Source organism: Schistocerca cancellata, chromosome 8 (genome assembly GCF_023864275.1).
Source record: "Schistocerca cancellata isolate TAMUIC-IGC-003103 chromosome 8, iqSchCanc2.1, whole genome shotgun sequence".
NCBI classification, from domain to species: Eukaryota; Metazoa; Arthropoda; class Insecta; order Orthoptera; family Acrididae; genus Schistocerca; species Schistocerca cancellata.
This window is the reverse complement of record NC_064633.1, coordinates 331,779,109-331,792,025: the sequence shown is the minus strand read 5'-3', so window position 1 is coordinate 331,792,025 and position 12,917 is coordinate 331,779,109. Positions and strand designations below refer to the sequence as shown.

The 12,917-nt window shown below is 44.2% G+C and overlaps 1 protein-coding gene across 1 annotated transcript in view; it reads left to right on the top strand.

The window, feature by feature from the left end:
* The window catches only part of LOC126094636 (mRNA-capping enzyme), a 94,229-nt gene that overhangs the window by 75,744 nt on the left and 5,568 nt on the right, over positions 1-12,917 (top strand). The window contains exon 12 of the mRNA XM_049909126.1: positions 2,572-2,762. Coding sequence (XP_049765083.1) covers positions 2,572-2,762 — 191 coding nt within the window. The remainder of the gene's footprint in view (positions 1-2,571; positions 2,763-12,917) is intronic.

Below are 12,917 nucleotides of genomic sequence, written 5' to 3'. Positions count from 1 at the left end.
GTGTTTCTCATAACACTCAGGTCATGACTTATTGATGATGTTGTGGGAGAAATGTGACCTGTATAAACTGCTACTCGGATTGGAGGCCAACAGTGACACTGCAGTTCTGATTCAAAAATGTTGTGATGTTGACAGTGAGATAACCAGGAGCCAGTCTTTGTCTTAACGTACCACTTCTCATGGGAGGTCTTCATGAAATGCACTCTATGAGTATGAAAATATAGTTTTCTCACCTGTTGATCATAATGTCTGTTATTAAACACATTGTCCTAAAAACCTGTTGTGTGGATGAACCAGCTTCAAATGATGTAGCTAATTGGAGCACTTTGCTGAGATAAAGATCAGTTGAATTGAGTGCTTTTGAATGCAATTCTCTATTGAGGGGCAAAGAAAAAAATGTGTCCAGTTCGAGCAATTCAGCAAAGGGTACATTCCACTTTTTACATGTGAAAATGAATTGTCAGGTTGGACCATATAGATTTGTAGGTATTATGCATGCAATTGACCATATTACTTGCCATAATGATTAAATTTCAGTCTCCTGGCTACTATATTAGTTTGCTGGCTGTAGTGCTTGGCCAGCAAATTGCAGATTACTGAAATTATAAGCTACTAGAATCTACTGCCGGACATAATTCCTGTGCTGGTTCATATAATTTTCTTGGCAGGAAAGGAACAAAACCACTGTTGGTGCTTGATTTGAAATGTAACAAAAATAATTTGCCCTTGGTTCTTAATTTTCCTTTAAACTAGGAAAGGAAGACAGTTTTGATAGGGTTGCCTACAATTGCTGCTGTAGCTACTTTTTCCAGATATCCATAAATTGCAAATTCATGTCTGTGAAACACTTGGGGCACCACTGAATAAGTCTATTGTTGCCAACTTAGGTGTTGCCTCCAGTACCCTACTGTTGATGTAACATTGTTTATAGAATCTATTTGTTGATCCAGTGAAGTTGTAATAACTCTGCACTTAATTCTCAAAAGGATATGTTCAAAAAGCAATATTTGTTCTGAACTGAAAAACTGAGTAACAAACCAGACACCTAAAGCCATTGATACATGAGACAAAGTAATGATCCTAATCAAGTCCTTAGGAAAACGTGGCAATTTACTGTTTCTTGTATGGCACTTGATGGTAGGCTTTGTAGAATAATACCAAGTGAAAGATTGCTACGTGGCCCCAGCATTTCTACAGTGCTGACTATTAAAATTCTGCAACCATATCACGCCTTACAGAACTGCTCATAACACAGCATAGTGCTAGGCAGCTCCCTTTACAACTGGATAAATGCATGGTGGTGTGCATGAAAAAGAGAAGGAACCTGATAGGGTTGAATTATAAGGATCAGTGGTAAATATGTTGAAACTGTCAAATTCTTACTTATCTAGGAATAATGCTATAGAGCAGTTTGAATTATGGTAAACACATGAAATCAGTAGTCATGAAAGTGAGTGGAATACTCTGCTTTGTTATAAGAATTCTGAGTGAGTGTTGTATATCTTTAAAGGAAACCACATATTAGATATGAGTGCTCTCCAGCATTTTGAGTCCTTATCAAATAGGTGAGACAGCAGAAACACACTGCTAGCACATTAACAGTTTATTCCAGCTCATGTAAAAGTGTAACATAGGTGCTAAGGTAATTTAAGTGGGATGCTTAGAAAGAAAGTCCGCTGTTCTTGTAAAACCCTATTGGGCAGATATAGGGAACCATTACTAAAGGAAAAGTATGTCTGTTATGAACTGTGAGAATATGATGAGAGAAATTATAGTGAGTTCAGAGCATATAGGTAGTCATTCTTCCCCCATTCCATACATAAATGGAAAAGAGGAAAGTCACAAAGTACACACTGCTGTTCACTGTACAGGATTTTGCAGAGTACACACTCCAAAAATGAAACTTGAACTTTTTGGTCACATGTTTTTGACTGCTTGTCAGCTTGCTCTGGATATGTTTTAGACTTTTAAGCAACTTTTGCAGCCAACTGCTTGAGAAAATTAGTTGTACATTAGACAGACAAATATTTTCTGTGTTTTCTTTAGAAACCAGAGAAAGATATAACAAAAGATTGTAACTGATGATCTGTGGCAGAGGTTTTAAAGTTTACAACAGTGAACTGTATATGTGCATTCAATTATCTATAGTTATTTAATATCATTAGCATTTTCTGCCAAGCAACAGCAGAAAATTCCATTAATGTTAAAATTATTTACTTCCCAATGTAATAATGCAATTGGTTTTTAAATTTTCACATTAAGAATACAAAGTTTTAATGGCTCAGCACAAAAGTTTAAGTTCACATATAAGTTAGTAGAAGGGTGAACAACAATTAGGGAACAATAGATCGCTACTCACCGTATAGAGCAGGCATTGATCACAGACAGTCACAAAGGAAAAGACTGCTAAAACAATAAAGCTTCTGAACAAAGTCCTTCTTTTGCAGTAGAAACAAAAAAACACACACACACGGCCACTTTCTCAGGATGCTAGAAATTGACTGCCAAGGATCAAATTGTAAAGAAAGTGTAGGCCCAAATATACTTTTGTAAATTTGTTACCTTTTTCAGAATACTACCTCGAAAAGTTGGTCAACTTTTCGTAAGTGGTCTTGACCGGCCATTTGCAGCAATTAAGATCAACAAAACTCTAAAGGAATTTGATAACAAAATAATTGAATGCCGATTTCAAGATAACCAGTGGGTCTTCATGAGAGAAAGGACTGATAAGTCATTCCCCAACAGTTTTGACACAGCCAAAGGTAAGTTCATTCAGTCTAAAGAAGTAATGAGTTTTTGAAAATATAATACTGAATTGCATGGGTTTTATCTTTACCATTATGATTGTTTTTGCCAGTAAAATAATAATCTCACAACAGTAATAATTCTAGTGTTGCATGATTACAATCAGCTCCTTTTGTTTTGGTGTTTTGGTATTTCAGCTAGCCTATATCAGTTGTAACAAGGTTCAGTTGAAAAATGGCATTTGAGGTGCCCTGCAATTTCAGTAATGCCACAAGTAGTGTGCACCATCTATAGAGCTGTTGAAACAGATGGATTCCCTGTACACTCACATTATATAGTGTATTGTGTAGGATTCTAGGACAATATAGCAAAAAATGGTTCAAATGGCTCTGAGCACTATGGGACTTAACATCTGAGGTCATCAGTCCCCTAGAACTTAGAACTACTTAAACCTAACTAACCTAAGGACATCACACACATCCATGCCTGAGGCAAGATACGAACCTGCGACCGTAGCGGTCGCGCGGTTCCAGACTGTAGCGCCTAGAACCGCTCGGCCACCCCAGCCGGCGACGATATAGCAGACTGTTCTATAGACAACTTTTATCTGTTGTAAAACTTATCTCTGAAAATAATATTGGCTGGTTTTACATCTCACACAGCTCAATTGAAATATCTTTCCAGTTGGCATTAATGAAGGTTCATTCGTAAATATTGTGTTGCTTATGGATGTCGGGATATCAGTTCTACAGCTAGTACTAATTAATTAATTAATATATATTATAACACCACATTTCAAAAGCTTCTTTTCTTTCCAGAATGAGAAGGTAGGAGACGAGGTACTGGCGGAAGTAAAGCTGTGAGGACGGGCCGTGAGTCGTGCTTGGGTAACTCAGTTGGTAGAGCACTTGCCCGCGAAAGGCAAAGGTCCCGAGTTCGAGTCTCAGCCCGGACACAGTTTTAATCTGCCAGGAAGTTTTGCACCTTCTTTTCTTTTGTTGTGTAAACTTTTTATTGTTCATTTTTCACTTCCATAATAAGTTACACTTCAGGCAAATACCTTAGAAAAAAGACGTGTTTAGATTTAAATTTATATTCAGTGCTGACAAGTTTCTCTTTCTCTGAAATGATTTTCTTGCTGTTGCCAGCCACAATTTTATATCCTCTCTACTTTGGCCATAGTCAGTTATCTTGCTGCCCAATTAGCAAAACCCATCTACTAGTTTTAATGTCTCATTTCCTTATCTGATTCCCTCAGCTGAGGTGTTTTCATTACACGTGTTTTATAACTATACAAATCAACTGCTTTTCTAAGTCCTTTTCAATCCTTAACAGAATTACAATGCAATTGTCAAACCTCAAAGTTTTCATTTCTTCCTGACCTTTAATTGCCTATCAAAATTTCTCTTTGCTTTCTGTCACAACTTGCTCAGTTTACAGATCAAATAACATTCGGGATAGACTGTAAGCCTGTCTCAGTCCTTTAACTAATGCTTCCATTTCATGTTCATCAACTCTTATAGCTGTGATCTGATTTCTGTACATGTGGATGACATCTGGCTCCGTGTATTTTATCACTGCTACCTTCAGAATTTCAAAGTGTATATTCCAGTGAACATTGTCAAAAGCTTTTCTTTGGTCTATGAATGCTACAAATGTAGACTTGCCTTTATTTATCCTGTCTTTTAAGGTAAGTTATAGGGACAGTATTGTTTTGTATTTTTGTGCATTTCTCCAGAAGTCAAACTGATTTCCTCTAAACAATTCATGTCAGTATTTTGTAACTATGACTTATTAGTAAACTGATGGCTTGGTAGTATTCACATCTGTCAGCACCTCCCTTCTTTGAAATTGGGATTATTACAGTTTTCTTAAGTGTGAGGATATTTCACTTGTCATATATCTTTCATACCAGGTAGAACAAGTTTATCATGGCTGGCTATCTTAAGGCTCTCAGTAACTTTGATGGAATGGCATTCACTACAGGTGTCTTTTTTCAACTTTAGTCTTCAGTGTCCTGTCAAACTCTTCTTGGTAGATATATCCCATCTAATTTTTGTCTACTTGCTCTTCCTGATCTACAATGTTATCCACAAAGCTGTTTCTCCTCATATAACCCTTTTGCTTTTCTTTCTGCCTTCCCTTCTTTGCTTAGCACTGTCTTGTCATCAGAGCTTTTGATGTTTATACACCTGCTTCTTTTTAATTTTCATGTAGGTGCCATATGTATTTCCCTTAATACTACAATATTGGAAATTTCTGGAGGGAGCAATACATAAAACAAGGGAAAGGCAACCACGCCCCTATAGCGGAGTGACTTGTCTGGGAGTCTTTGTGGTTGTGTGCATGAATGGTAAAAGATATATTGATGGTAAAAGAGCGAGTGCTCTGAAAGCTGGTTTGAATCTTGTTGTCAGTTATGTGTTACTGTGCTCCACTCTTCGAACCTTTGTAGGTGAGTGGTTGCTTTGCCCTTATTTTATGTATTTTCACATAGTATTGCATGTTTCTACAGCTTTGTGTTTCTTCTAGAGCCCTACCTGCTTCGACATTGTCAACTTTTTGTCAGTCTAATTTTTGAGATTTCTATGTTTCCTTTTGCTTCCTTTATTTGCTGCATTTTTATTCTGAAAATTCAATTCAATTTAGTATCTGAAACAAAGGGAATTCTGGAATAATAATGCAGAGTGGAATAACAATAACAATTCGAGTTAGGGTAGATCGCTATGCACTACATGAACAAGGTATCAGATGTCAGACACATTTAAAAAGTAGACTGTAGGGTATCTGAGGGTGAGGACACACTTCCACATTCCTAAAAAAACTTCAACACCACCTCCCCCATTAGATTCGCCTGGCCCTCCTTCAGCCCAACAATCCACCTTTCTCAATGTTGGCTTCCACCTTACGAGTGGTTCCTTCAATACCTCTGTCCACATCAAGCCTACCAACTACCAACATTACCACCATTTTTACAATTACCGACCATTCCATACCGAAATTCCCTTCCATATAGCCAAGCCACCCATGGTTGTTGCATCTGCAGTGATGAGCAGTCCTCTCTCTCTAAATATGCCTTCACAGACTGGAATTGTTGTGTCTAGACAAGACAGCCTAGACACAATGAGAGGAAGCCGAAAGGCACGCGCTTAAACTCACGCAGGCTGACGTGAGGTCTGAAACAGGATACATAATGAATGCTATAAAGAAAAGTACGCAGCTTCTGGAATACTTAACTTTAATCCTCATTTGTAGAACATCGCTCTTGATGATACATTAATAGAATCTCAATATAAATTGAATACGGCGCCTTGCTAGGTCGTAGCAAATGTAGCTGAAGGCTATGCTAACTATCGTCTCGGCAAATGAGAGCGTAGTTGTCAGTGAACCATGGCTAGCAACGTCGGCTGTACAACTGGGGCGAGTGCTAGTACGTCTCTCTAGACCGGCCATGTGGTGGCGCTCTGTCTGCAATTACTGACAGTGGCGACACGCGGGTCCGACGTATACTAATGGACCACGGCCGATTTAAAAGCTACCACCTAGCAAGTGTGGTGTCTGGCCGTGACACCACATTCCTCCCCCGCAAATCGGCGGACGGTTGTGTTATAAGGCTTCCACCCGCCGTGGGGAGGACCCCATGTTGACGTATGCGGCGAGGTTGGGAGCCTAACAACAGGCGAGGCTGTGCCACCCGCACCCGGCCATTCGGTCCGAGGGGAGCTAGGAAACGCCTGAAAACCTAGTCCAGGGTGCACGCCAACATGCGGTGTATGTGCCCGTAGATAGTCAGGAGGGGCCAAAGGGTCGACCTCCATCGAGTCGGAGCACCCGACTGGCGAAGACGACAGATGGTCCGGAGCAGGCAAGAGTTCCATGGCGGAGGACAACTGGTCACGGGAAGCGATCGGCGGTGCGTGACCCAGGGAGGCGCCCGGCGGTTGCAGCGATGCGTCCACTGCGGTCGTCGCCGGCTGCGGCGGCGGCGCGACGCCATGGGGCAAAATGGAAGGCAGCGTCAGTAACACCTGGGGATGAGGCGAGCCAGTAGATGGGTCCCCAGGGCGCTGACCGGACGGCACCGTCGCTGAAAGCAGACGGGGAGCGGCAGAACCCAGGCGACGACAGAGGCGCAGCTGATTGAGATGCCGACGCACCTCACCAGAGGCCCCCAAAACCAGATACATAGCGCGGCCGAGGCAGCGAAGAATGCACCCTGCGAGCCAACGCCGTGAACCTCGATAGTTGCGATAGTATACAACGTCGCCAGGAGCAAAAGCAGGTGGCTGCCGCTGCACAGGAACCTGATGCGGCGGATGTAGCAAAGACATCAAGGTTCGATGAGGATGACCATGGAGCAACTCAGCCGGCGAGCGACCATCGCGAGGCTGAGAGCGATACGGGGACAAAAAGAGCAATAACGCGTCCTCTCGAGAATGCGACTCTTTCAATTTCAACATCTGTGACTTGAAAGTCCGGACCAATCGCTCAGCGGCACCGTTTGACTGCGGCGAAAACGGCGCGGATGTCAGATGTTGAATACCATTGGCCTTGCAGAATGACTGAAATTCTGCGGACACGAATTGTGAGCCATTGTCGGAAACAATAGTCAGTGGAAGACCTTCAATACAAAAGATAGCGGACAACGCTTGGATTGTGGCAGAAGACGTCGTGGAAGACATCGGGACAACAAATGGAAAATTACTGAAGGAATCGACCACAACCAACCATCGAGCATTCCAGAATGGACCAGCAAAATCGATGTGTAAGCGTTGCCAAGGGGAAGTGGCTTTCGGCCATGCAAAGAATTTCTGCGGTGGTGCGGATTGTTGTTCGGCACATGCCATGCAAGAAGAGCACATCGTCGTAATCGCAGCATTGATTCCGAACCAAGTACAGTGCTGACGAGCAAGTTGTTTCGTGCGCACTATACCCCAATGTCCTTGGTGGAGAAGCCGTAAGACACAGGACTGTAACGAACGGGGGACCACGACCCTGGACTGATCATTATCAGAACGCAACAGCAAAACACCACGTCGTACAAAAAGTCTCTCCTTGTGAGCAAAAAATTGGCGAACCAACGGATCCTCGATCCGTGACTCTGACAAGGGCCATTGCGTAGCAACAAAACGCAAAACAGTAGCAAGGACAGGGTCTGCAGCTGTGGCTGCAGCTACACGACGAAAATCAATTGGAAATGATTCTACCATGTCATCGGTTTCCGCATCAATGAACATGCAAGCAAGTTCAGAAGAATCGAGTGCTCTATCCTCAGCAACAGGCAAACGGGACAACGCATCGGCGTTTCCGTGCTTAGCAGTGGACCGATACAAGATATCGTAGCGGTACTGCGAGAGGAAAATAGACCAGCGAATGAATTTCTGCGCTGTACGTGGAGGTACAGGCTTGTTCGGATGAAAAAGTGATGTCAAAGGTTTGTGGTCTGTGATGATGGTAAAGTGACGACCATACAACAAATACGAGAGCCAAAGCTTCTTTCTCGATCTGTGAATAATTTCTTTGCGCTGACGAGAGCAATTTGGACGCAAAGGCAATAGGGCGATCATGCGAACCCTCTTTGTGCGCAAGCACTGCCCCGATCCCGAAATCCGATGCATCTACCATCAACAAAAGGGGCTTCCGGGGATCGAATGGCATAAGGCAAGTATTAGAAAGCAACGCCGATTTCAGCTGGCGAAAGGCGCGTTCGCATTCCGTCGACCAGACGAACGGAACACCTTTACGGTGTAAGCGATGAAGCGGAGCTGAAATGGAAGAGGCATGGGGAATATAGTGATGGTAATAATTTATTTTACCCAGCACACTCTGTAGCTGCTTCAAATTCTGCGGCGAAGGCAAGTCTTGTATGGCACGAAGGTGCTCTGGACTGGGATGTATGCCTTGGGCATTGAGTACATGTCCCAGATATGGCAATTCACGAGCAAAAAACACACATTTGTCCTTCCGCAAGCGAAGACCATTTTGTCGCAAGACCTGAAATAATGTTCGGAGGTTGGCTAAATGTTCGTCTGCCGTCTTTCCGGAGATCACAATATCGTCCAGATAGTTTGCTGCAGTAGGGACCGACGCACAAACAGTTTGTAAATATTGCTGAAACAATGCAGGGGCGGATGCACACCCGAATGGCAGTCTTTTGAATCGATACAAACCAAGATGCGTGTTAACCACCAATACGCGCTGGGATTCTTCGTCCACCGGGAGTTGCAAGTACGCATCTGCTAGGTCCAACTTTGAAAAATATTTACCCGGGCACAGTTTGTCAAAAAGATCTTCCGGGCGGGGCAAGGGAAAAGTTGCAGTCACAAGCTGTGGATTCACTGTTGCCTTGAAGTCCACACAAAGTCTCAATCTTCCCGAAGGTTTTTGCAAAATTACCAAGGGTGAGGCCCAGAGAGAAGCCTGCACATGTTCAATTACACCTTGTGATTCTAAATCATTTAATGTTCTTGCGACCTCAGCACGCAATGCGTGGGGAACATTGCGCGCTCTGAAAAATTTCGGTTGCGCGTTTACTTTCAGTTCCAAATGTGCTTCATAGTTCTTAGCGCAACCAAGGCCCGGTGCAAAAATGTCTGCAAATTCTTCACATAGATGAGAAACACTGGCTGAAGGCACAGTCTGGTTCACTGATAGGACCTGATTGACTATAGACAAGTTAAACAACTGAAATAAATCCAAACCAAACAAGTTCACTGCAGAAGAAGAACGAAGGACGTAAAATGACACAAGTTTTGTTTGTCCCTTGTACGTTGCAAGAAGGCTGCACTGTCCTAACACAGGGATCTGCTGTCCGGAATATGTAATTAGCTTAACATTTGCGGCACGCAACGGAGGTTTGCCCAGCTGTTTGTACGTGCCGTGATTGATTAGGGAAACCGCAGCTCCGGTATCAAGCTGGAATGGTATCACGTTGCCATTAATTTCCAAGTCTACAAAAAGTTTATTGTCCTGCTGACGACAAGAGCGACTGTTTCGTGCAACGTGAACTGTTTCTGGGAAAGAAGCACTTGCGACTTGACGGGATTTCCGTCGATGGCGACGCACACTTTTCGTGGAACAAACACAGTCATTGGCAGAGAGAGTGGCACTGGGCGGAGTGGAATTTACTACATGAATTTCCGTGGGCGAAGGTTCACGAGCCTGAGTATTCTTGGTTCGATTCCGATTCCGGCACGAAGCAAAGGGCCTGGAATGGTTGTGAGTGTCCGATCTAAGCTTTTTCTGGCAAACACTCTGAACATGACCTTTCTTATTACAGAAAAAGCAAATAGCTTGGCGTGACGGGCAATTCTCACGCGAATGTCTAGTAGTACACCGCGGGCATGATTTCACTGCATTTGCGTGCTTGCGCAGCACACGTGGCTGCGCGGACGTGCGCGAGGGCTGTTTACAGTTCCGTGCAGCTCGCCCGGCGGGCCGGTTAATGTGACACACAGCTGGCGAAGGTGCAAATGATTCCTGAGCAAAGTCAAGTGTGTCTTGCCGATCCAATATGTCTATCACTTGTTGAAGGGAGGGATTGACTAGTTTCAAAATCTGTTCCCTTATGCGAACATCAGAAACGTTCTGTGCAATTGCATCACGCACCATAGTATCTGAATAAGGGAGTCCACATTCACACTCAAAAGCACAATCCCTTGTAAGGCCTTGCAATGTCGCAACCCACTCCTTATTAGTTTGACCGGCCGTACGTTTTGTACGAAAGAACGTATACCGTTTTGCAACTACATTAACTGATTCTTTGAAATAGGCATCTAATGCAGACAAAATTTCTTCGTAGGACAGAGTTGCTACGTCGCGTCGGGGAAACAATTTCACTATCACACGGTAGGTGGACACACCTACACAAGAAAGGAGATGAGGCTGCCGCTCGTTACCTTGAATTCTGTAGGCGGCGAGATGGAATCCAAATTGGCGTGACCACTCCGTCCAGCTTTCCATTGCTGCATCAAAAGGCCTAAAAGGTGGTGCAACAGCATGTTGTGGCTGCGGTAGCGGTGGAGCGGCGGCAGCCGCATCGTTTTGCATTGCATGTTGACCCTGGACGAGCTGTCCAAGGGCATCCAATAAGGCCTGCGTCTGCTGATTCTGCAAGCGATAAAATTCAGACAGTACATCTGGAGATTGTGGCGAAGCCATGACACAAGTAAAGTAAGCAAGTAGAAAGAAGAAGAAGACCCGTTTGAGACTCGTCGTCAAATATGTTGTGTCTAGACAAGACAGCCCAGACACAATGAGAGGAAGCCGAAAGGCATGCGCTTAAACTCACACAGGCTGGTGTGAGGTCTGAAACAGGATACATAATGAATGCTATAAAGAAAAGTACGTAGCTTCTGGAATATTTAACTTTAATCCTCATTTGTAGAACATCGCTCTTGATGATACATTAATAGAATCTCAATATAAATTGAATATGGCGCCTTGCTAGGTCGTAGCAAATGTAGCTGAAGGCTATGCTAACTATCGTCTCGGCAAATGAGAGCGTAGTTGTCAGTGAACCATGGCTAGCAACGTCGGCTGTACAACTGGGGCGAGTGCTAGTACGTCTCTCTAGACCGGCCGTGTGATGGCGCTCGGTCTGCAATTACTGACAGTGGCGACACGCGGGTCCGACGTATACTAATGGATCGCGGCCGATTTAAAAGCTACCACCTAGCAAGTGTGGTGTCTGGCGGTGACACCACAGGAATTACTGAGCCCATTTTGTCAAGAAATGTTCTCCCCATTGGGGTTTCGACTGCCATTCATTATGCCATGAAATGAGGAATATCCTCCCCATCCTTCCCACATTGGTATGCCACAGCCCTCCCAACTTCCACAAATATCCTTTTCTATCCATATTCCATCCCACTTCCAACCTCTTGTCCTGTTGCGCATATACCTGCAAAGCAACTACTTGGAAAACCTGTCATGTACATACACTCTCTTCCACCTACTACAGTCCTGTCACAGGCATTTCCTACACTATCAAAGGCAGGCCACCTTCAAAAGCAACTATCTAGTTTACCACTTGAATGGCCACCCTTGTGCAGCATCCTATGTCGGCATGACCATTGACAAGCTGTCTGTTCGCTTGAACAGTCTAGGTCAGACTGTGTTCGGGAGACAGCTGGACCACCCAGTTGCCAAACATGTCATGCAACACAATGTGGTTGCCATCAGTGACTGCTTCACAGATCATGCCATCTGTATTTTTTCCACCATCACCACCAACTTTTCTGAGTTGTGCAAGTGGGAAGTCTCCCAGCTACATATACTTTCTCTCTATCTACTTCTCTCCTCTCCCATTTTTCCCCTTCAGCACTGCTCTCCTGATGCTGTGCCTAGCAGCATACCATCCTGTCCTGGCCATATCTCTGCACGCTGCCACGGGCACAACTGCAGCATATTGCTCATGGAAACCACACATTGCATGTTGTACCACCATACAGCGAGACCTTCAGAGGTGGTGGCCCAGATTACTGTACCTCTAATACCCAGTAGCACATTCTCTTGCATTGATGCATGCCTGTACTCGTTGTGGCGTACTATCCACAAGTTCATCAAGGCATTGTTGGTCCAGAATGTCCCACTCCTCAATGGTGATTCGGCGTAGATCCCTCAGAGTGGTTGGTGGGTCACGTCATCCGTAAACAGCCCTTTTCAATCTATCCCAGGCATGTTCAATAGGTTTCATGTCTGGAGAATATGCTGGCCACTCTAGTCGAGTGATGTCATTATTCTGAAGGAAGTCATTCACAAGACGTGCACGGTGGGGGCGTGAATTGTTGTCCATGAAGACGAATGCCTCGCTAATATGCTGCCAATATGGTTGCACTATCAGTCTGAGGATGGCATTCACGTATCGTACAGCCGTTACTGCACCGTCCATGACCACCAGCGGCATATGTCGGCCCCACATAATGCCACCCCAAAACAGCAGGAAACCTCCAACTTGCTGCACTCGCTGGACAGTGTGTCTAAGGCGTTCAGCCTGACTGGGTTGCCTCCAAACACGTCTCCGATGATTGTCTGGTTGAAGGCATATGCGACACTCATCGGTGAAGAGAACGTGATGCCAATCCTGAACAGTCCATTCAGCATGGTTTTGGGCCCGTCTCTACTGCACTGTGTGGTGTTGTGATTGCAAAGATGGACTTTGCCATGGATGT